Genomic DNA, 25,167 nt, shown 5'->3' with positions numbered 1-25,167 from the left:
AGACGCTACTCGGTTAACAGAGATAGCCTTAAAGTTCCTGAGCATTGGATGACACACAGTTGGATTGCACGCGGCATTTATTTTCTTCAGTATTGCATCAAGAAATTCTCTGACAGAGCTCCACTTGTTAGCTTTGCAAGACGAGGACAGGGATGCAGAACAACCATCCCATGATGGCAGGTGCTGCAGTCATTTCCACAAACATTGCACACTCCCAACCTTCCTCCTTTAGGAGGCTACGCGCTGATTCATGGTTGCTTTCTCTTATTGCAAGACAACCTCCTTTGGAAGTAGAAAAAGTGTTCTCTTTGTACCACCAAGACCATGGCGTCTGTGTTCTTTATAAAATATTGATTCGTCTGCCCTCTGTAGTCCCAGAAGTTAAAAGGTATGTCCGTATAAGTAGGTAAAAGCAGACCCAAGAGCCTCTGTCTGCAGGCTGAACTGGCCAGACCTCAGCCAGCGCCAACCCAAAGCCCTTAGCACAGGGCTATACCTGAGCCTGCCTCCCAGCAGAGTTTAGTGTGGGGTTGAACCATTACTTGCAGGACACCTACACCAACAGCTGCCTCACGTCTGGCCATCTCAGGGCATGGGCAAAAGAGCTCAGGTTTGTTTACATCCACTTGCCTGTGCATATGCTTTAAGTGTGGCACATGGGACAAAAAAGCCTTTGCATAAAATCCACAGCATCTCCGTCTCCCCGACAAGTATGGCATATTCCCATCACCAGGTCTGACACAAGACCAAAAAAAAAAATTACTTGCTTCAAAACCCATAAACTTTCTCTACCCACGAAGCTCTTTCAGGTCCCTTCCAATGAAGACACAAGGAGCAGGGAGATTGGGAAGTATAACATGCAGAGAGGGAAATCAGCAAGTCATCAATACATACACCCTGTTAAAGCCTGAATCGCTGCCAGGAATCTCAAGTAAATTGACAGCCTTAAGTGCAGTGACTGGAGGCCATCTTAGCTGTTTCTAGTGACAGAAGGTATTACCATGAGGAACTCCTTAACATACCAGCTTTGCCATTCTCACAGGACAATATACATTTGACAGCATGAAAAACAGCCAGCTGTAGTTAAAAAGGCAAAGAAGCTTTTCTTTAACCTGCTCCTGAGTGCCAGCTCTAAGGAAGCACTACAAGGGATAGGAAAAGTACTGCATAATCAAGGGACAAAGTCAAAAAAGCCCCAGCTTGAATCATCACTGGATTATGGGAACTGCAGTTAAGTAATAAACCAATCCTGGTCTTGACCTGCACGCTGGGGAGTAACAGAGGACGATGCCTGCGCTCATTTTTAACTTTTCCAATCAATGCAAAACTTTCTAAGAGAACTGTTCTATTGCATCGTGTAAATACAAGGTGACTTCATAAACTAACGAATTAAAAAGCCTGGAAATGTTTCCCTGATTTCTGCATTCCCTTAGAGACAGGAGAGTTGGACACTTTTCACAGAGCTACCACGCAACACACTTCCACGCTATTATACAGCTGCTGTCTGAGCCTTTATAAAAAATTCCCCAGATTTCCCCAGTTCTCTGGGCTGACGCATGACCTTCCAAGACGTGTATCTTGGAAATGTAAAGCCCTGCTGTCGTAGCTGTTCTGTCCGACTCGTTTCTTATTTCCTGGAGTAAAGAAAAAGCTGCAGACTTGGGAACTGCAGGTGAGCACCCAAGTGCAGAGTCATAAAAAGTTATCTGGGGACCGTAAAGGCTTCTTACCTTACTCCTCTTTTTACAGGTCCGTGGCTTTTTTAGTGAAGTGTTACGTTTGAGATTTAGCCCACTTGGCTATTTAATATCCCTTCTTATTTGGCCTTGGTATAGCATCACTTCATCACAATATTGGGTCTCCAGTACTCAAGCCTGCCCTTCCACGTTTTAATCTGAGACTGCGAGGACCTTTCTCAGGGGCAGGCAGCTGACAGCCAACACGCTTCACCGCGCTCCCCTGGACACAGGCGGTAAGGGGGCAGGGGGGCATCGCCCAGATATTTTGAGGCAAAGCAACGCTCGGACTCCGATGCGAGTCGAAGCCTGGCACCGGCACCCGGTAACGGCAGACGTCGGTGTCAGGACCGCAGGGAAAGTACTCCGGGGAGCCGCGGGGCTCTCCGGCTCCCTCCCGCCGCGGGAGGAAAGGGGGTGCACCCGGGGGCCTGACAGCCCGCCCCAGGCGCGGCCCCCGCCGCTCGCCGCCTGCCCGGCAGCCCGGCGCCCGGCCGGCCCCGCTCCCCGCCAGCCGCCGGGCAGAGCCGCCCGCCCGCCCGCCGCCCCACGCACCGCTGTCCAGCCGGGCGATCTGGGGGAGCCGGTAGGTGCTGACGAGCAGGTCCAGGGGGACGGCCACCGCGCTCCACTTCACGTCCTTGAGGCTGCAGCCCAGCGGCGGGCCGGGGTCCATCTTCCCGGCCCGGGGAGGGGAGCGGAGGGAGCCAGACAGGCAGCGCCGGCGGGGTGCTCCCACCCGGCGGGGCTGCAGCCAGCGGGGAGGGGGAGGGAGGGAGCCCGCCTCGCTCAGCGCCGGCCGCCGCGGGACATGCCGAGCTAGGCAGAGGAGGAGGCCCGCCGGGCGGCTGCGGCTGCGGCGGCGGCTGCTGCTGCTGCTGCGGCGGCGGCGGCTGCTGCTGCTGCTCCTGCTGCTGCTCCCGCCGCCCCCCGGGACCGGCTGGGGCCGCCCGCCGCCGCGCCTGGCCCAGGAAGCGCCATCCCAGCACTGACTAATCAACAGGGTGCGAGCAACGCCTGCGCAGCTGCCGCTCCTCCCCGCGCCGAAAAGGAAAGTGCCGGGCCGCCCGCCCGCCCGGCGGGGAGCGCCGCCGCCGCCGCTGCCGCCAAGCCTGTCCCTCTCACTCCACCCTCCGACCGCTCGCCCGACCTGCAGCCCGCCCGCCGCCGCCGCCGCCGCCGCGCAGGGCCCCGCCGGGGGGAGCCGTCGAGCGGCCCCGCAGGTGTGGGTGTGGGTGCGTGTCCCCGCGAACCGCCGGGGCTGGGAAGGCGCGGGGAGACGCTGGCAGCGCGCCCGGGCGGGCAGGGTGCGCGGTTTAAAGGCCCGGAGGTCGGTGCGCAGGTTGGAGGCTCTGGCGTCTCTTGGGGCAGATGGATTTACGTGTGCTGCTTCCCTTTGCCTTTACCGCTGGTAGAGAAAACGTCTCATTTCCTTCATCAAAGCGCTTTTGAGCAAGGGGGTTGCATTGCATCTTCTCGCTCTTTAATTTAGCATAGGAACTTTGCCTGTGTAATGCACCCTACGTTAAAAAAAATCCAAGTAGATGGCAACTTTGATTATATATTATTTTAGTTTTCAGCTGTGAACCGTGGATGGGTATTTGCGGTATGAAGAGTAATGCACAGAAGTTAGAGGAAAATCTTTGACTTACTTCAATCGTTACTGCACATGCACGTGTTACATATATTGCATATTCTAGGGTCTTCAGACCACGGGAAAATTTAAAATCAACTACTAGTTCTCTTTTTGAAGTGGCTTATATGATGAAGTCTTCTATGATTTTCACAAGATATTTTATTTAATGTTATCATTTTTTATGCATTTTTATCTCCAGACTGCTAGGCTGCAGAAACACTGGGAAATGAAACCAGAAAAACTAACTCTGGGGTGGTTGCATTGTACTGTGCTTAAGTTTATTTTGTTCCCTTTTGTGTCAAAACTGCTTATTTTCTTGCAGGAAACTTGGCTACCTTTAAGGCTGTACTGTTGACTAGAAATGTAAAAGTGCCTTTCAGTGATTTGTAAAACAGCTGAAGACATCTACAGCTAACATCTCTCTCCAGGCTCCATCTTCCGTGCTCCATCTTCCATGGTATCTATCTTTGAGACTGCTGGGGACAGCAGAGCTCAGGGAAGAGCTGTTGGACGAAGAGCTCTCCTGCCGCTCGCCCTTCCTCGCGCGCCTGGGGAAGGGGCCAGCCACTGCTGCGTGCCTTTGTAACTGCTGGTGCCAGCAGCACCGTGAGCACAAGGAGGGCTGAGACAGACACGCTCTTGTTCTGCTCTGCTGCAAACAGAGACTGGGACTTTATCCATGCTCTCCAAGATGAAACAAAGACTGTGGAAGCCAGTCGGCACAGAGGATTACAGAAAACCCAAGTTATCTTGCTTTAAATGGATCTGGGTTGGTTTGAACCTCATCCTGATGTGGGTCCGTGCTTTAGCCACACAGTTTGGCACTGGGATTTCCCAGTGCTATCAAAAACCTTCGTTCTCTACACTCAGTCATGCCGCTGTTAGATTCTACCTACCAGGATTGTTAGCTTTAAAAATATGACACTGGATTTTTTTTTCAAAGTAACTCCCTTTTACAGAGTTCACCAAATGCTTTGAACAACTTAAGTGAATTAAGCTACTGAAGTGCAAAGTAACGTAATAGCTAAGAGCATTATTGTTAAAATACGGAAAGCAAAAGCATCTTTTTAACCTGTTCGGGTTTGACGAGGTTATTGGGTGCAGTGTATAAGGCGAAGCAGATCAGGTCAGACTGGGATTCACCAGAACTTGAAGCACTAGTCTGTCAAGAATTGTTTTTAGACACTATCTTGGGTACCATTAATTCCAGGATAGATACCATCTCACAGCATATGCTTCTCTCAGACATCATGCACTTCTGCTGTCTGGGAAGAAATGCATCTTTCACACAGAAATAGTTACTGCTGATTTTTCTTAAAAGATTTTTTCATTCTTCAGATGGTTTTAGATGTCCTACGGCTTTTAAGTCTGTCTTCATATAATCATGTTTGTGTTCTCTCCAACCAGCGGAAACCCAACCCACTCTTACCTGTCCTACTGGAACAAGATGCATTTTTTAAAAATGTAACTTCTAGATACTATCTAAATTGCATTCAGTTATTTCCAGGCAAAGAGACATCATAAAGCTTTCTAGTATTTAAATGTCTCGCTGGAGCTCTTAGAGCGACTTTGTTATGTGTCGTAACTGTACTATAGCTCGACCTCCTTTAAATATATTCTAGTATTACATACACAGTATTCAAATCACCAGGACATAGGAATCTCAGACGATTTCTTGTTTTAACTGCACCTTATGTATAATTAACACTTTAGATACAATAATTTCTCTGATGTCTAGCAATGCCTTAGTCCCTCCAGAGTCTCCTACTGGTGCAAAATGCTAACGAAGCCATCCGACCTTGAGAGGAATCCCTGTGAGCAGATCCACCTCAGGACCAGGGCCTCAGTTACACAACATCTTAGTTTTTGTGTATGTGCCTTTCAGGCGGTGTTCAGAGACAGTCTTTATGTATCAACAGCAAATTGTCGCCATAAAACCATATGCAGTGGCAGGGGGACTCAGAATAATTCCTGAAATTATTCTTAAATGCATTTTGAATTGACTGACTTTCACGTTGATTTCACAACACATTCATGCAGCAGGCTGTAAAATCTCTAGTATATATTTATTCCATTGCCAATAAAATTATTTTTAAAGCTTTTTGGATCATCATCAGTTCTTATCTGTGCTAACATTTGAGATGGAGCTGTTCACAAGAAACTGACTTTAGTATGAATCTGGTAACATGCTTTACATTGTAGTATGCGTACACCAAATAAAACTCTCAGCCTTCTACAATAAGTTTCATGTGAAACCATCATAGTTGGTATTTCTTTAAAAACCCCCATGAATTTGCATTCCTTCTTCCTACATGTGATTTGCCTTCATATCAAAGGCCTGATTTTCATAATAAATATTTACAAGTCCAATGGGAAACAACAGGAGATGCAGTGATCATTTCAGAATCAGATCCTAAATACCTACCTTTCTCTGAGGCAAGGGGGAAAGGGGAAAGAGAACAATGCATTTCATATAGTTGATGTCTGTGCATCTCATGTTTTGAAAGAGAATGTTATTCCTGTCTTACTGGCAAAATCCAAGCCATCTTTGCTCATGCAATGTATTTTAAAGAGATCTGAGGGTCTGGTGTGAACATTCACCTTTTATCTTCTATTTCACTGTAAGAGGTGTCCTCCTTTTTCCAGTCAAATCCCTTATTTAACTTCCATTTATTCTAAAAATTCCATCTATGGGAATTTGTGAGACATTATCATCCAGCCAGCTTTGGAGAGAACTAAATGAAGATAATGCTCTCAACTTACATCCTATTTTCTAGTTGGGACAATGCCTCCAAACAGAGCATTCCAGTTTGGTGGGAGGTTTTTTGGTCCTTTCTAGTGAGAGTGGTGGTTTCTCCCCAGTGGCACACTCCTGTGAATGTAGCCCACAATGCATATGCTTAGAAAAAGGCAGTTGTTTTGCTCCAGGAGACCAAAAGATGCGAAGAGGAGAGCACTCATGCTACCTGGAGTGTTACGTGAAGCGTGCTGCATCAGCTAACAGGGGTGAGGCATCCTGCAAACATTGCGTGGGAACCTAAATATTTCCATCTCCCTAAGGTGGGCCAGTGACTGGATCATACCTAAGCCACAAGTAGTAGAAAACACTGTGAGAAGGAAAAATGTATAGAAGAAATTCCTATATTTGAAATTCTGATTAGCTATACAGAGAAGAAATTACAATTACAAATCAGTCTGACCCTCTTATCTATTTTCATTGTTAGGAAGAGGAGGAGGAACTAAATGGAGACTTAAACTCAGAGAACTAGTAGCTAAACTTCTGTGAGTTCAAGACAGCTTGAAGTTCATCAGAGATCCACTGCTGAAGGCAAAACTGCAGAATTTGATCTACACAGAGGAAGGAGAGGAAGTGAAATAAAGACTAACTTGGTTGAATCCTAAGATCTTCAATGACCTGAAAGAAAGTAGAAAGTAGGTCAAATTACTAAATTATGAACAAATGTATAGACTATGTATGGACAAAACGAGAAAGATAAGGTCCCAAAATGTTAGAAAATTGGATTTAAAAGATAGCAAGGATGTTGGAAAGATACATAGTGAGAAGACCAAGGAAAAAATTGGTCTGTTATTCCATAGAGGGGGAAATCTATTTAATCGATCACCTAATGACTATGGATGCTGAGATGCCAGTATCCTTAATGCCTTTTTTAACCTCAGTCTTCAATTGAAGAGGGCAGATGTGATTTCACTACTAGCACCACTGACAAAAGTCTAAGAGCTTAGGCTGCAAAAATGAAGAAATAGGCTGGAAAATACTTAGCTAAGTTAAAGATTTTTGGATAGACTGGACCTGATGAAACTCCCTTAGCGTTTAAGCAATCTTAGAGCCGCTACTGATTATCTCCAAGAATCAACAGAGAATGAGTGAGGCTCCAGAAAACTCAAAAAGGATTGCATCTCTCTCAAAGGGTGGAAGGGAAGAGCTCTACAAACTGGGTACCTGAATTTCTACTCAAAAAAAAACCAAAACCCCAAAAAAAGATTTCAACAGGTAATCCAACCATTTGCAAGAATCTAGGAAGTAAAGATATGAGAAGTAACAGCATGGGTTTGTCAGTAACAAATAATACCAGATCAATCTAGTCTGCTTCTATCAGATGGTAACAGGCTTTGTGGACAGGGTGGAAAGAGTGAGGATCACGGGGTTTCATACAATGTGCTCTTAACCGAAAAAAAATAAGGTCTAGGCAAGTATATAAAATGAGTGCAAAGTTATTTGGAAATAATTAGTACTCCCAAGCTGAAAGGAGACATTGAACAGGATTTCACCGAGATCTGTCTTGGATCCAGAACTATTCAGTACCTTCATCAACATCTTTGATGACTGAACAGAGTACACTTACTCACATTTGGAGACCTACAGGAAGAGGCTCCAACTACGCTGGAGCACAGTATTACGATTCAGAAGGATCTTGGCAGATCGGAGGAACTGAAATGCCATTGAATAAGGAGAAACAGAAGGTTGTACACATACAAGGGAATAATCAACTGCCCAAGTACTTACCAGGATAAAAAAGCAGTTATTCAGAAAAGAGATTACGGATCACGAGCAGTACTAGGCTATCTTGCATTATTCTGATGCTGGAATGCATAAATAGGAGTATCATAAATAAGATAATGAAAAAATCATTTTAATCTATCCAGTCGTTATTATTTAAACTGGAATAGGCTGCTCAGTTTTCAGGTCTACACTCCAGGATAGTTGAGAACCAACTCAAAAATATCAAGAGGAGAGAGACAAAAATGGCAAAGGCTTCTGAAAACCCAAGCTACAAGGGAAGGTAGAAGGGACAGGAGTTCTCTGGCCTAAAGAGAAGAGAGAGGGCAGGCAGAGGTGTTCACCGACATCAAGGGGAAAGGGAGAACCTGCTTTCCATGTGTACCAGTTAGGTTGGGTATTGGGAAACTTCCTGCTTGCCAAGCCAGTTAAGTAAGGACTGTACGCCACTCGGAGAGACTGTGAAATCTCCATCACTGCAGGTCGCTGAACATCGTCCTGTAGTACAGCAGGGACAGCTGATCTGAGACTGAGATAAGACGAGGACCTAGACAGCCTCTCAAAATCCCTTCCAGCACTATTTTCTTCCTCTGCTATGGTTGTAACTAAGGCAGGGATTATCCTTTGTTCCTTCTTTTCAGATTTTGCTCTAACCGCTAGCTTAAGTGACTGGCCATGATGAGTAGTCAGGAGCGGCTGTAAATACGTAGCCCTTCCCAACCTCTCACACCCCTTCTGCAAGCATACTAAATGGCCTAGTGGCACCAGAACCTGGCAGTATGCTCAGGCACATTAGGTCCCATGTGCTTCAAAAAGCATTTTCCAGTTGAGCTCACTGTCTCAATACCAAATTTAATAATAATTTGATATTATGACAATCTGCAAACAGCCCTCAAAAAAGAAGCAGGCGTATTTCAGGAGGGTAGTGACATTCCAGAACAATAAGCCAGTGGAGTTAGTTATTCTGTATGTGCTGGGATAGTTCACAACACAATTTTGCACAGTAGTATTATTCATTCACAAATGGTGATAAAACAATTAAATTTAATAATCAGCATGAACCACATCTTCCAGGAAAAAAAAAAAAAAAAAAGACAATATAATCACCACAATTCTTCAGACTTCCCAACTTGTCTTTGCTTTGTGCATGTCCTGCAGGTTTGATTTGTGTTCTCTTTGCTTTTGATTAAAGAAACCAGCATCCTGATTCTGCCCTCATTTAAATTTAAATAAAATCTGATATCCTCCACTGAAATTAAAGATATTACATACCAGTATAAAACAGATACCTCATGTATTTATACTTTAAGAAAATAACATAAATTAATATCAAACAAGCACTGCATACTTTTAAAATATTGTGATCATTTATAACGAAAGGAACATTTGAAAATGCAGGTATGTTGCTAACACCTGCGTGAATTATTTTATAGAATGATAAAAGTTTATATTAGCAAGATAATTATTACTGGATGTATTCTGTTGTTCCATGTTTTCTGCCTTCTAAGGAAGGTTCAGCAACATACTGATCTTGTATAAGGCTTATTCTTTTCTCTCAGCCTTCACCTTTGCAGCCTCCCTCTTCAATGGTATTCAAGTAACACAGGTTTCTGAAATGGATATAAAAGAAACAAAGCCAAAAATTCCCAGAAAATTATCTTAGGGGCTGCAGTAAATATCAGCTACTTAAAGAGATGTTATCTGAGGGATAGCGTAAGTGATTTCATGTATCAGAAGGCTGCCTGTGTCATGATGTCAATGTTCATTACATTACAAATCTGGTATAAATAGCACAGAAAAAAAAGTCAAGGTAAATTTTTTTTAATAAGAGACAATTAGTACACTTAGATTTCATTTCTGCAAACATTGGTAGGCAAATGCAGTCATCCTGTGATGCATCTAGTAATTCCAAAGTCAGATAATTGTTTTAACTTCACATTAAAAATATGAAAATATAATAGAAACGTATCAAAACATTTGGCAACAAAGTTTGTGTAATACAAAGGATGCCTAAATACCACGTTTTGGGATTACAGGATCACTTTTAAAACCTCGTATGTTCCTTTGCAATAGTTAATATTTTCTGAAGAGAAAACGGAATAAGAAACAGTATTTCAGAATGCACAGCAGGTTCTCTTCTTACTTTCATTTAGAGCCACAAGATCCAAGTCATATAATACACAGGATTTCTGTAAAACAAACAAAAGCAAACACTTAATTAAGATAACTGGAACACAACAGTTGAAAAGCTTGAATTTTCACGTATTTTAATATGTAAAAGATTTGGTGGCATCACTGGATATATTTTTCCTTTGAATATTTAATTAAAAGATTGCAGTTTTCTAATAAATTAGACAGAGACTGATGCCCATGCAAGTCCCAGCTTGGTATATTTACATTCTTTAGCTGCCTCAAACATCTCTCCTAACTCTGAAGGTGACAGATGATAGAAAGTGTCTTTTGAGGAGACACTACAAACCATATGAACTGATCCTGTAAATCTTTACTCACATGAATTGTTCTAGATGTACAGGTTCTTCTGTTGACTACACCAATTTTCACTAATTTGCAGTTAAGTACACTAATCTTTGAAGTATTGAGCATGGGGTAAAAAAATCCAGTTGAAAGGAACAGGAATATATATAGAACATCATAGAATCATAAAATAATAGAATTGTTTAAGTTGGAAAAGACTTTTAAGATCATCAAGTCCAACTGTTAACCTGGCACTGCTAAGTCCACCACTAAACCATGTCCCTAAGCACCTCATCCAAATGTCTTTTAAATACCTCCAGGGATGGTGACTGAACCACTTCCCTGGGCAGCCTGTTCCAATGATTGACAACACTTTTGGTGAAGAAATTTTTCCTAATATCCAATCTAAACCTCTTCTGGTGTAGTACCCATTAAAAAAGGCACAGGCTATTAATTGTTATAAAGGATGTTAACTTGTTTTGTGAAATTCACTAAAATTATCTATTTTTCTGCCTCTATTTAATAACCAGGAATACCCCCAAATGGAAACAACTCAGTCTTTATCAAGATAAACTAACAAAATAGCACTCCACCCTTGTAAAACATTTATGTACTGATTGCAAAAGCAGATTTAAAAAAAAAATAAATCAGCAAAACCAGGACTCTTCCTTTCAGCAATAAACTCAACTAGATAATTAGTGCTGACCAGAGAAACAATCAAACCTAGTTGTGCAATACAGTACAAGTACATGTTGCAATCTTGTACTCTAAAACTATGAACACTGAACCCTGAACTCAGGCACAAAGACATAGAGAATATTGTCACATGCCTAGGAAAAAAATGTCCTAGCTTCTCTACTTGCCATTCTCCTGCCTGCTTCTTGGCAGGTTTACCAAATATGTAATGATACAAAGAGAAGTTAAGTGCAACCACTGGATTCACCACATTCCTCTCTCAACCCAAACCCAACAGCCATGAACAACCATTTCTGACAATAAAGAGAAGCTTTCAGAGAGGACAGCTAAGCTGGAATTTGTGAAATTCAAAGCACAGGAAAAAAAAGGAAGAGGGGAAAAAAAGGCGTCATGCAGTACAACAGGATTCAGAATTGAGAACTTACACATACAATGTCACAGGGTAGTTGAACATTGACTACATACAGAAAGGTTCACCTAAAATTACTCAGCTGAATCAACACGAGGGTAAAATAAAAAGTTCCCCCATGTTACAATAAGCCTTATGCCTCTTTGGCTGAGAGTATTTAACACTCCCTAAAATTCTGGAGAAGATGCATGAAATGTGTTTCCTTTTTCCTTCTGTAGCCATAGTTTTAGATCTTCCAGCGTGCTGGCTGCCCTGTGCCAGGGCCATCCCCACGAAGAGACTGGCTGAGCCCGTTCCTCCCTGGGGCTGCAGGGAGGCTTCCACAGTGCACGCTGCTGGGGGAGAAGATGAAGCACCTGGGAAGGGATCAGAAGTGATGGACAGAGGCAGGAGCAGAGGGCAGGAAAGGTATCGTAGTGTCTAAACCTCAGAATGGATGCCAAAGCTGTCATCAATAAAATTATTAACACTTATTGTTCTGACTCTGGGGTACTGAAAGACTGTGAATTACTCATTTTAGGAATTACTTGTCATTAGTCACATATAAATCATGTATGAAGAAATACAGCATGTGCACTTTTACTTGGTTTTTTGTTGGAGTGACAAGTACCAACAGACATAACATTTTTATTACCCTTGAGAGTTCGCACAGATTCCAACATGCAGCTTCATAACTTCTGATTTGTTTTAATTTTTTACACAGTTGTGTAAGGTGCTTAGGTACAGGCATTAGACATTATGTTTTGTGCTAGGTGGAGACCATATTTGATAGTCTTCAAGCGTAGATAGTAAAAATAAAGTATGAAGACCTTTTTAAAAGAGGGAGCAAGGCAGAATCAAAAGTACATAACCTTGTTATCTCAAAGAACCAGACACCACTCTGATTTAGAGATAAGATTCTGGGGGTGGGGGGGTGGGGAGCAGGGAAGCTTTCGAAGATAATGGTGCAATAAGAAATTTAAATTCACTCTATTGAGACCAAGAAATAACACTGAGTATTGATTATTGTGGACATAAACTACGTAGGTTTTGTTTCACCCCTGCTTTTTCTTCAGAAGAAAAAAAAATCAGTTTTAGTAGTAAAAGAGTTGTAGAAAAATCCCTGTTTGAACAATTTCAGAATTCAGGTTTCGCTTACTTAACTTTAGAGGAAACAGGTAATTTGAAAACATTGCAGGTTTTATGTAACTTCATGCTTTCAGTTAAAGGGGAGAAACTTGCATGTTCCTTAAACACTGAAGATGCTTATTTGCAAATATTTTACTACTTAATAGTACTTTTGGGTGGTGAGTAAGCTTTCATGTATCCTTAGCAAGGATCCTTAGTACTATAAGTGATTAAGAATGGTGAAACATATTTGACAATGAAATGGTTCTATAAAATCATTATCTGATAGTAGTTCATCAACAAATTAGCCAGGACAGAAAGACAAGAACCACCTCTCCACAAATAAAGAAGAGGTAATAGTTTGTTTTAAAAGCCATTTGAAAGTTGAGGACTTTAAGAATCACTTCAGTTTGATAAGACTATTCCATACAGGATCTTCATCAAGCAAATACGGGCCTGGAATTCATTTAAGCAAATGTGCTATACACACATGTAAAAAGTGCATACTCATAACCTGAAGAGCTACCACGAGTCCTGCATAAAGCACTGAAGGAAGGATCAAGCAATCCCACGTAGTGCTCAACTGCGGCCGAGCCTTGGAAGAGGTGGGGCACCCTCCTCTCCTGAAATTACAGCAGGGAGGTATGCAAATCTCTCCCACTTGCGAGAACAAGGCGGGCAGCATTCCTTCTTCAGGGCTCCCTGAACACTAACACTTCCAGCTCACATTTCAGCTCAGCCTGTTGGAACTCAGTCCCCGACAAGCCAGCCAACAAACAGCAGAAAACTGTGGAAAGGTGAGAAGAACCAAAATGGTACCGAGAAGCTCGGGTTTCCACTTCAGCATCTTGGGTAAAGAGGGGTTTTGAAAATACCGCCACAGACACAGATGCTGCTCTACCCTGCAGTGATTTTAGTAAGATGTTGAAACTTCCTGTTATCAGATACTGTTAAACATATTCCTGTTAAATAGCGCAGCAGACATGTCTCACCTAACAGGCAGGCATCTGTCTAAGCTGGTTTTAAGCTCTCTGCTGAATCAGTGGAGAAAATCAGACAGGATGAACTGCTCTCCACAGCCAGCTGTCTCTCCTCCCCAGCTCTAAGCAGAGTTTGTATCGCTGGTGTGCAATAGATACCTAACTTCTAGACAAGGAATTGTGATGAGATGGCTGAGATGCCAAATGTTTTTTGCCTTTTTTTTTTTTTTTTAAATCAGGGAAAGAAAGCTAAGCTGGTATACATAGGGAAATATCATAAAAAAATAAGGGAAGCTCTTTGACTGGCTTCTAATGGAGTAAATTTATAAATCTTAGTTAAGATCAGCTGCCCGTTCCTTGCTGGAAAACTGCTCAGATTAGCAGTGTCATACCAAGTTGGATTCACCTACTCCAGCACCACTTCTTGGTATTTTGATACTGGTGTAGTTATTTTGGAAATGGGGTTCACTATGGGTTTGGAAGAATTTTAGCCTATACCTTTCAATGTCCTCAAGAAAGGCAGACCTGGAGTGCCTGTGGGAAAACTATGGGCTTTAGAGAAACAAGCAGAAGGGACTATAACTGAAGTTACTATTATTTATAATTTCTTGAAATTCCAGGGATTTTTATTCTCTCTAATGACAAAATGATCATACTTAATGACTGCAATCATTTTGTTTATATTTAACAGCGATAGTTGACAAAGACTGGCAAAGCATGGCAGAGAACTTCATGCAACCAAGTTCATGTGACTTCTGTGCCTGAACTGGCAGTAGAGAGAGCTCGGTTATTAAGATCAGTCCTGCCATTTTCTTGATGTGTATTTTCCCTGTATTCGGTACTTCAAATTACTTGTTCAAAATGCAAGACAGTCCTCTCACAACAGGAATGGGCAGAACAGGGCACAAGCAGCATCAGGCAAGAGCTCGGGATGTATTAGCAGGGAAGGTGATCACTAGGGGGACAGGGACAGGAGCAGGAGAAGATGTGGGCTCAGGCACAGCAGGTTCTAACGGCTGCAGAACACCTTCCTCAAGAAATGGGGATGAAGTCCTTGCTCCCAAAGCCTGCTATTCCACAACGTCTAAAACATCTAACCCACTGGCAAAGTGTGGGTCTCTATCTCCCTCTTCTGTTAATACCATGTAGACCATAACAATGTTGTACTGCAATTAGTTATTTCACAAACTTGAGAAGACAGCTGTGCTGTTACTCTAAGGCTCCTCAGCCCTAAAGATTGTGTATGTAAGGATTAATACAGTTGCACCTCAAAAACCCTATTTAAGAGAGCAATCTGTCTTCAAAGTCAAGATCTTGCAGAAGCGGCAAATGCCAGAAGTCAGTCAAGTGTGTAACATTCCTTTGGTCTGGAGTTTAATTTATTTAACTTTAATCATATGAAACCATATAGGCTGAGATATGGAGTCCTCTATAAATCAATGGAGAGAGAAAGGCACCTCCAGAACACAATTTTACGCTAAAAAGATGCATCTCTTCATTGAATAGAGATGATTCCAGACAACCACACCAGACCAGTCATGTAAATTTTAGCTGGCTAAGGTTGCACACTAAGATGAATCTCATCCCCTATACTCAAACGTTATGATTAAGTTTTGATTCACATGACCTAATTATATGCTACTGTTTCCAGAAGAATATCTGGCTCATTCAATGTCCAGAACAGGCTTTTTTTTTTTTAAATTAAACAAGATAGTGTAGTAAAATTATGCCCTACATTGCACCAGCACTGAGTTGGTACCATTTATCCTCTGCTTTAATCTCTGTATCTTGGTTCCCATGTGCGCAATGCTGAATACACTACCTAATGTTACTAAGAAGGTTATGAAGATAAAAATCTAAAATAGATCTAAAATACAGCATTACGTGCATTGTGAAAAACCTCATGAAGAAATTAATATTCTGTGGTCAGTACAAGATAAATAAAGGGCAAATAAAGCCTGGGGCTCCAAGCGTGACTGAGGATAATAAAGAAACACTGAAGGTGCACTGCTGGAGACACATGGATCTTTTGGACAAACTAACAATTCCATAAACCTTGGCAATAATGAAATCCGATTTCCTATGGATTTGGGTCTTGCAGTGAATTCAATTGGATATCTGCAATACAAGCTCCAGCTGGAGTGGCTGGTCGAAGCATTTTTCAGTCTCTCTGTGTAGTCATCTCTGTCTAATACTGTATGAACTGATGCTGGAGACTTTCCTTCTGCAAAGTACTCTGCCTCTCCTTCACCCAGCACCTTATTTTCAAGGAACTCCTCGGGAGCTTAATCATCTTTTAGTTTGACCTGTCAAATTTGTTTAAAATGAGCTAGCAAGTTCCAAAGGTACTTTAGGAGCAAAGGAATTGGACACACAGTGTCATCTCAAAAATATTAGGAGATTTTTGGAGATCACATAAGGAGAGGAAGGTAAAGAGACCAAGGAAGGACAGAATTGATGCGTGCTACTTCTGAATGTTCATCTCAAATGACATCTATCTGCTAAACATTAAAAGTTACTCCCAATAGCACAGGGAAAGTTCTTAAATGGATTTGACTGTTCTCTGCTCAGCAGATATATGTTTATTTAATATTATATTTAAAAAAATCTTAGTAGTCAATCACTCTTGGGAGCTAAGCAGAATATAAGTTTTTGTTAGCTTTATAGCAGTCTTCAGAAAAGGGAAAAAACTTTTTTTTTTTCTTTTTGTTGAATACAGTTTCCCTCCTTCTGCTCCTAGTTTAGAAAAATACCAACCACCACACCCACAAAGACAGAAATACAAAGGCTTGTAATATTTTTTTTAAAAGCTTGTTGAGAAGAGTACTGCTCGTCAGCCATGAAACCAAACAACACAAAAGTGCAAATACTAACTGCATTCTGGGTGGTATTTTTTTGGTTTTGGTTGTTTTTTGAGGACTGACTCACAAGTACAAATAGTTCACTGGCAACCAGAAGCATTGTTAAGGAACAGCTGCCATCTATTAATGAACAGGTTTAGGCATATCTGAGACTCATAAGAATGGTGAATAAATAAAAGATTGTTGTTATTTGTCAACATGTCTAAGCAAACCTCTGGAATAAGCTGTGTCATTAACATTCATTTCCACTGCAGCCTTTCAAATACAATCAAATCAGCTAATAACAACTGATTGGTTTGAAAATCGTGAGTTCTCAAAAATATGGCGTGACTCCTTAGCTGTTACCAATGTAAGCTGCCAAATAACATCTGGTGGTTTTAATGAGACTACCCATGTAAAATAGAGCTGTAGGATTGAGACCCAGCATTGAATGGCTGAGATGATAAATATCTGAAAGGCCAAGCAGTGCCTTAGTTATCTGAATCGCTGGGATACAGAAGTCTTCTCTCTCCCTTAGGCCCACTACAAGTAAAACCACAAAAGAAGAGATAGGAAAATGCAGCACAAAATAATGACAATACAAACTTGCTTTTTTTTTTGTCTGACACATTTTCATGTGTTTTTTCCCAATCCTCCACTGAACCACAACTTGTTCTAAATTTCAAGAGAATCAAGAAGCTCATTACTTCTGTATGAGCTCTATAACTCCAGACATTGATCTTCCCCATCTACAGGAGTATTTTCTGAAGATTTAGTTAATAAAGAAATGCCCATAGTAGATTGTGAACCAGAGTGTATATAAAAAATCCTAGATTTCCTCAGACTAGTACAGCCTACTGCAATGCATCTGAAAATGGTCTACTGCCTGCCAGCCTGCCCTGCCTATCCATCTTACTTCTGAATGACCTCCACATACTTCCAAAAAGCATGTCCATAATAGACTTTTCTAGGGAGTTCCTTAAAACGAGTTTCCTCTGTGGGACGGGTAAAGCAATGACATGCTTCCACTGAAGCATCTCATCAGTCTGGGACAGGTGGTCCTACTGCAGAAGTAAGGGAGGTCCGATATCCTGCTACCTCAGACATAGGTGTCTTGGGCCAAAACACTGTGCAAAGCTGTATCTCCTTTTTACAATCAGCAAGTATGTATTTTACCACTACAGAATGGATGTACGACTGAAGTGATCTCAGACTGGCATCTATCATGTCATTTTTCACAGCTACTAGTCACACTTCCTACTGCATTTTCCCTTCTCCAAAATTTCATCAGTTAGAGGAAGTTAAAATTCAAGTACTACATTCAGATTTCACAGTTTTGTGAACAAGCAAATTATTTTTTCGAACCTGAAAACCATGATGAAACTGTATGGTAGATTTATTTTTTTTACTGCGAACTCTTTCTTATCAGGCCAGTGGCAAAACCAATTGGGCTAAAGGAGTCCTTGTTTAAATCAACAAATGCATTTCACTAAAAATGGCACATTATACACCAAAGTAATGGTACATGATGTCCCATCAGGGATTGCAAACATTTATAGAGAAGGTGAAATGTTACTACAGACAAACTTGACAAATTCTCATGGACATATTTTCCAAGCACACGTACATGCACACAGAGTGTACAACTGTATTAAGCAGTTCTAATTAAAGCCATGCAGCCATGTATATTATTTTCAACATGGTCTGCATTTGTTTGCATGTCCACACTACAAAACCCATCAATTTTCATGAAGATGAGTAGAAATACTAAAGTTCCACTTGAAGTAAAGTAAGTGCAGGAAATCTTAATGTGAGAAATATCCAAACATCATTTCTGCATGCTGCAGAGAAACCCCTCGGATCTTACCCAAACGCACTGTGCAGAAATGCTCACTTCACACATATTTGTCTTTGCAGCAGTTATGATCATAGCTATTGTTTTGTAGTTTTAATGCTTCATACTAACAAATATATTCTCTATTTACAGTAGACAATGTATTTTTCATTTAAAAGAAAATCTGAGTTATCTTATTTGAGACTCTTTGCCAACTATTCAAGGACCTGCCATTATCCTCCTGTTCTAAACGATATTTGACTGTTGAGTTGCTGAGCTTCATTTTCATGCTAAAGGAATCAAAAGCTTTTTTTTTTTTTTCTTTTTTTTCCTCCTCCAAAATAACCAACTACAGCTTGTGTTACTGTATAATACAACAGGACCTTGATTTAGAAGCAGTCCAACCCTGAGCTATTATTCTGACCATCCCCTATGGCTACTTAATCAAAACACCGCAACTTGTGACTTTGTCAGTAATTTTGCTCATTTATCTTTATTATGACTTCAAGAGTATTCGGAATGGAAGGTTAGTTTTGTATAAATAATATTGGTGATGAATGGCAATGATAATGCATTGCATGAAGAACATCCATTAATGTCTAAAATAATATTCTACTGTCTAAAAATAAGTTGCAATGCAAAACATTTTCAGAGCTAATTAACAATAATTCAGTCCTACAAAAGTATTGCAACTCTGAGGAGTAAGGACCTTTAAGCCAACACACTCGAGGTAGTTAGAGATGCTGACTCTGACAGCTACAATATTGATTCTACCACTAATTAACTCAAATCTTTAGGTCCTAATAACTTCAAAAGCACTAGTGTAAATCATCCAAACAAACAGCTATGAACTTTGGATAAAACATTTGATCATTGAACATAAAAGGTTTGCTCATTCCATCAGCATGCAGCACCTTCACAGTGTGCATATTCTGCAGAAACCTACAGGAGAAAGGAACCTTCCTAGCATAGAGGTGAAACTACTCTACAGCTGTTAACCTCTCCCTTGAAGAAAAGCATGGGAAGGAAAGCCACAAATGCAGTTTTCCTGAAGTTTCACCTTCTATCTGAATTGTATTTTACCTGCTCCCCTTTTCTGTTGTTCTCTTCTCCCACAATTCTTCTCCTCCATGTTCCTCCTCTGTATGTCTACAGCTAAAGGATCCCCCCAAAATATTAACTCCATAATGCAAAACCAGCACTGGCTGTACTTTGCTAAACCTCTTCTGCATTTACAACCTTGTTTACCCAATCTGTCAAAAAAAATCTCCCATTTTCTTTCTATTCAGAAAAGGAGCCTACCTTTTCCAGTATTTCCTTAGTCAAGACTGAGAATGCATCCTCAATGTTCACATTATCTTTAGCACTGGTTTCAAAAAAGGGTATTCCATGTTCCCAAGCAAGCTGAAAAACAAATGTAGGCAATGGGATGAACAGTCTTCAGGAAAAAAACTTCCTAATACTAATAGCAAGAGATATGGAGGTGTTCTGACAGCTTCTAACATGCCATATAAACACTGATTAAGTAAATGTCAGCTCAGTAAAGTACTCTATACTCATCCTCAGTTTATAAATTTCAGGTAACTCTTAAAACATTCTTCTTAAATTTCTGCATTTTCAAAACAGTTTTTTTAACCTGTCTTTACTTGTAAATAAGAAGAATAAACTCTAGTGGGTCTGTTCTCAATGTTTTGATTTATTTGGAAAATGAACTGTCTCCTAGGCAACTATTTAGAGGAAACTAATGGAGTGCCTGCAGAAGAGTATAGATAAAAATGTGACAAAAATGGTAGAAAAGAGGCGTGATGAAATATAAAATGATTTATTTGGAAGGCTCTCCATTAGGATAAAAAGTCTAATGTTGGCAGTTATGTTTGCTTTCAATGAGCTCTAGAAGTAACAAATCAATGCTTTACAAAAATTCCAAAATCAGGCATGAAGGTACAAGAATTGGACTTCAAAGTTTTAGTCAAAATATAATAAAGATTATATTAAAAGTAGAAGAAAAAGTAAGCAAAATGGTTTCTTTTCCAAAATGCTATAAGAAAATGTAATTTTGAAAATAAAGATGAGATCTGGACTGTTCCTCAAGACAGACTGCTTCATAAGGGATTCTAAAACTCCAGCTGACCGCTATGAACTGTTTTTGGTACTGCAGCAACTTGCTACGGAAAGTTAAGATCATTTGACTATTGGCAAGTGTCAATGCAAAACCATGACACATAATGGTTCATAAAGAAAAATACAGGCAATAAAAAATACTGGGCTAATAAAGTGGAGAAGACTGCTTTGCAGCTTATAAAGTACACAGAATCTACTACTAAGTATTCCTTTTTTCTTTCTTGTGTCATGTAACAGATTCCTAGAGGCTACCTATGTACAAACTCTGATGAACACAAACCATTTTAATCATGGAATCATAGAAATAATTTGGAAAGATAACCCCACTTGAAATGGGACTACTGCCCATACGATATGGGCTCAGCCATGGCTTTGCCTACCTGAGTCTTGAAATCTGCCAACAATGGAGATTCTGTAAACTTTATGGGATCCTCTTCCAGGGCTGCATCACCCTTCTAGTGCAACTGGTTCTCCTTATCTCCAACCTGAACCTCCCAAGCCAAGACTTGTGTCTGCTGCCCCTTGCTTTATTGTGTGTCTCTATGAGAAAAGTCTATTTCTGTCATTCCTCCAACTACACTTCAAGTGCTGTAGACCAATAACTGCTCCTTAGCCTCCTCTCTACCGAGCTCCCTCAGTTCTCATGGATTACTGGTACTAGACCTCAATCATCTTTGTAGCTGTCTGCTGGGCCCTCTGCAGTTTCTCAACACCCTTCCTGAAATGGGAGAGCCAAAGCTGGACACAATATTCCATTTGCCCTTGCCAGCACTAAGTAGGGGGGGTAATAATCTACCCAGATCTACCATCCATTATCCTTCTAATGTAGCCCAGCATGCTTTTAAGCAATGAGAGAACACTGTTGACTTATATTCAAGCTGGTGTTCATTGTAACCTGCACGTCCTTTGCAGCGGGGCAGTGACTCATGCCTGGGATTATTCCATCCCAGGTGTAAATCTTTGCACTTCTTACTGAATTCCACGATGTTTCTGTTGGCCCAGTTCTCAAGTTTATCAAGGTCCCACAGAATCAGTGTTCTCCCATTTGGTGAACCAGTCACACCCCTTAAGCTCACGTCACATGCAAATCTCCTTGTATCATCAGCCAAATCACTGATGAAGATGTTGAACAACGTGAGCCCCACTACAGACCCCCGATGTACTCTGCTCATGACTAGCTAACAACCAGACACACAGCCTTCGATCGCTACCCTTTGCCTCTGGTAGTCTAGCCAATTTTCAGTCCACCTAATGGTCCACTTGTCCAGCCCACATTTCCTGACTTCCAAGGGAGGATGCCATGTGAGAAGGCAACAAAAGTCTTATTAAATTCAAGATATATCACCACCACCGCTATTCCATTGTCCACACAGTCATTTCCTAGCATCATAGAAGGCAACCGGCGTGGTGAAGCACAATTTGCTCTCCGCTGACTATTCCAGATTATCTTTGTATCCTTTACGTCCTTGGAAAAGGATTTGATGACAACATGCTCCATGATCCTTCCACTGACTGAAGCAAGGCTGACTGACTATAGTTGCCTGAACTCTCTTTCTTGCCTTTTTTAAAGATAGGTGTCATGCTGGCATCTTTCTAGTCAGGGATCTCTCCCAACCAGCATGATTTTTCAGAGTTGACTGACAGTGGCCCCGATCACATTGACCAGCTCTTTCAGCACAATTGGGTGAACTTCATCATGCCTATGGATGCATCCAACTTTCCTAAGCAGTTTCTAATCCAATGCTTTCCCACTGCTGGCTGACCTGCTCCTTCCCAAACCATGCCAGTACATGCAGAGGTCTGGGAGCAAGCTCCATCTGTGAAGACCAATGCACAATAATAATAATAATAATAATAATAATAATAATAATAATAATAATAATAATAATAATAATAAAAAAATAACCTTGAGTACTTCAGCCTTCTCTGTATCATGTTACTACATTGCCTACTACACCTATCAATGCACCCCCATTTTCTCTGTATGTTCACAATATTGGTCAAAGAAGATTAATGTATGTGTTATTCCAATTCACCTTGCATACTGATAAGTATTGTGGCAAGCAAGTCCTCTAAAAATGTAGCTAGATGGAAAAAACCCCAACAGTCCAGTGTTAAAGCAGTTGGAAGTATGAACACAGCTTTGTCTACTCCCTCTCATAAAGAAACTCGAAAGGTACATTCAAAGAATTACTTTTTTTTGGCTTTGGGAGCATCTTGAATAGATCCATAAATAAAATACCTAAATACATTTACAAACCTATGGGAATTATGGTACTGGGAAATGTTATTTTATATTATCCTTGAGAACAGTTTGGAGATCTTGAGTGAAGTAAGCTCATATCTTACTTACAATAACAAAATAAGTAATGCCAATATGTCTTCCAAGATGAAATTAAATTCCAATTGTTCATTTCTTTTAACTCAAAATATACTACTTCCTAGCAAAGTGCTGCTATGATTTCTTAGTGTTGAATCAGACAGATGTGTCTGAAATACTCCTAAAACTGTGCAGAAGGGGTTTTTTCATTTGTATTGTACCTGTAAAATCAGCTTTGAAGTCAGGCACATGAAGACAGCAAAAGCAAAAAAAGGAAGAATATTTTACTTGGCTCTTTCTTACAAAGATTTGATAGGAGAAAACCAGCCACATTCTACCAAGTCATATAACCTTCAACATTTTTATTTATTTTTCAGAGAAAAAGATAATATTATTGGGGGGGGGAATGGAAGAGCCCAAGAAGGTTGAGTTCAAACTTTTCTCAAAGTAAATAAAAAGCTATTAATACAAGAAAATACTTCATATTGTTAAAATTAAATATATCTATTTCTGAGTGATCAAAATTATATAATTATAAAAGAAAACAAAAACATTCTCAGCATTAAATTAGTCTATAAAGTGGCATACGATGGCCACTCAGTTATGACAGATTGTTATAGAAATGCCAACATAGATGATAAGATTCCCAGGGAATCTAGCGGTCTTCTCTGCAAGACCCTGAACAGAACAATACTTACAGCTCATACTCACAGGGTAATATGAAATATGTAAGTATGAATTATTATGTGTCAGAGTTAGTATCAAACTATTTTCCCCTCTTAATAAGGGTATTTTCTTCTTTGGAGTGAGAGGACAATTATTAGCTCTCTGCTAATGGAATCTTTCTCCAGCTGGTTCAGTCAGATCTTTAGCATTTGTAAATCACACTAAAAGAAGAAATAGTATAACTTAAGAGTTGCCTTGCCTCAAAACACAGGAGAAAACTAGGAAAGCAGACTCACTGGTGAGGAGGTAATGATTTGTTTCTGAAAAAAATACTACATTAAGATAAATTTTGATTGCATGGTTAAGTACACAGAAGTCAGAAAATGTCATGGTTAATACCATATGCAAAACCCCACTACTGCCCCCTTGTGCACATGCATCCAGTGACTCCAGATTTCTGACAGTGCATTCTTTGAGTGAGAGTATACATGTATTTTTCAGCAACCTTATTCCTTGTACACAGATATAGTACATTAACATTGAAAGAGTCTTGCATACGAACAATGACCTTTGAGAAGTTTCTATTTGTAATGCTGTTGAAAAGGTGATGCTATTTTTTAAAGTTCCCTAATCTGGGGTTCTATAATTGGCAAGAAATTATCAGTGTTCTTTTCTTTAAACACAAGACATGCTGCCTGACTCACCATGCCTGAAAGCATAACAGAAGGGCTCATTCCAAGTTCCAGAGAACAGATGCATAGAGTTTGCAGTTGCAAAATTTAGTGGTATATAGGACACGCTCTCCTGTGACATTTAGTCATTATCACAATTTTGTCTGCCATAGCATGGCTCCTGGATTTCCTCATGGGTTCTCAGTGAGAGTAATTTGCCATAGCCTTTAAAACAGCACTCCCCACTTAATACCAGTTCTTCCCCTACACATGGTCAGCAGGTATAAACTATACTGTAGTCTCAGCTGTACAACATATACAGAGTTAAATCTAGGGGGGCTAGATGTTCCCTAAATGTATCTGTCCGGTATTATTTAGAGCTATTCCTAGACAATGCAGATCACTGTGCACAGGCTGCCGGAACAGTTCTTTATAGTCAGGCTGTAGCAAAAAAACCATTGATGGGTGGTACCAGAAAAATTATGCAGAATGTATGATGCATTACATTTTAGTATTCCACATTAAAACAGTACTCTGAAAATGCAGACTCTAAAATATTTTTAGTTTTAATTCAAAATATAAGATTTCTACCGTAACACCTAAAACTTTTAAAGTACATTTTAACCTTTAAAATAAAAATCAGTATTCTAAAGAGATCAGCTAGGAGTTACTTAATGCATTTCTGCTCATATGTTAAAAATACCCCAACACTCCAGAACTCTTCTGGAGTTCTTCTGGAGCAATTCCTAATAGAATTTTTGGAATTCAGGAACTTTTATAATTTTCAGTGTAACAGCTCACAGTCCCATACTAAGATACTCAGGAGAACCCAAAGAAAGTATCAATGATACCTTTTCTCCTTTCTGTTTTGGAACTACGCGTTCTGACTCCTTATCACACTTGTTGCCCAACAGTATTACGTCCACTTCATCACCTGCTTTCTAAAAGAGAACCAGCATTAATAAGTGTCAAGTAAGAAAAAAGCAAACAACAAAAGCCCTTCACCTTCAGGTCACACTAACCTTCAACACTTTATTTCCTTGCAAGTAAAGGCTAAACTCTGTCCTGATCTTTTCATATATGGAAGTATTTTCCATCAGTTGCTGGGATTTGGAGGAAAACAGCAAGATTGCAAAGAGAAGAAAAAAGCCACTTAC

General features: G+C 40.6%; 2 protein-coding genes across 4 annotated transcripts in view; both read right to left on the bottom strand.

Annotated features, from left to right (window-relative positions):
* Window positions 1-2,742, bottom strand: part of GAREM1 (GRB2 associated regulator of MAPK1 subtype 1) — a 105,652-nt gene extending 102,910 nt beyond the window's left edge. Inside the window, exon 1 of the mRNA XM_072852560.1 lies at window positions 2,292-2,742. Within this exon, the coding sequence (XP_072708661.1) occupies window positions 2,292-2,412 (121 nt within the window). The 5' untranslated portion in view covers window positions 2,413-2,742. The remainder of the gene's footprint in view (window positions 1-2,291) is intronic.
* Window positions 2,743-8,973: 6,231 nt separating this feature from the next.
* LOC140647681 (ras-related protein Rab-10-like) overlaps window positions 8,974-25,167 on the bottom strand; it is a 32,192-nt gene continuing 15,998 nt past the window's right edge. The window contains exons 4-6 of one of the 3 annotated variants that reach the window (XM_072852557.1): window positions 24,862-24,951; window positions 19,535-19,636; window positions 8,974-10,080 (exon numbers count right to left, since the gene is read on the bottom strand). In XM_072852557.1, coding sequence (XP_072708658.1) covers window positions 10,006-10,080; window positions 19,535-19,636; window positions 24,862-24,951 — 267 coding nt within the window. In that variant the 3' untranslated portion in view covers window positions 8,974-10,005. The remainder of the gene's footprint in view (window positions 10,081-19,534; window positions 19,637-24,861; window positions 24,952-25,167) is intronic. The other 2 variants (XM_072852559.1, XM_072852558.1) reach the window with 2 other exon arrangements.

Source organism: Ciconia boyciana, chromosome 2 (genome assembly GCF_034638445.1).
Source record: "Ciconia boyciana chromosome 2, ASM3463844v1, whole genome shotgun sequence".
Classification (NCBI taxonomy): domain Eukaryota; kingdom Metazoa; phylum Chordata; class Aves; order Ciconiiformes; family Ciconiidae; genus Ciconia; species Ciconia boyciana.
The sequence above is the reverse complement of the archived record's forward strand: the minus strand, read 5'-3'. Positions and strand labels throughout refer to the sequence as shown.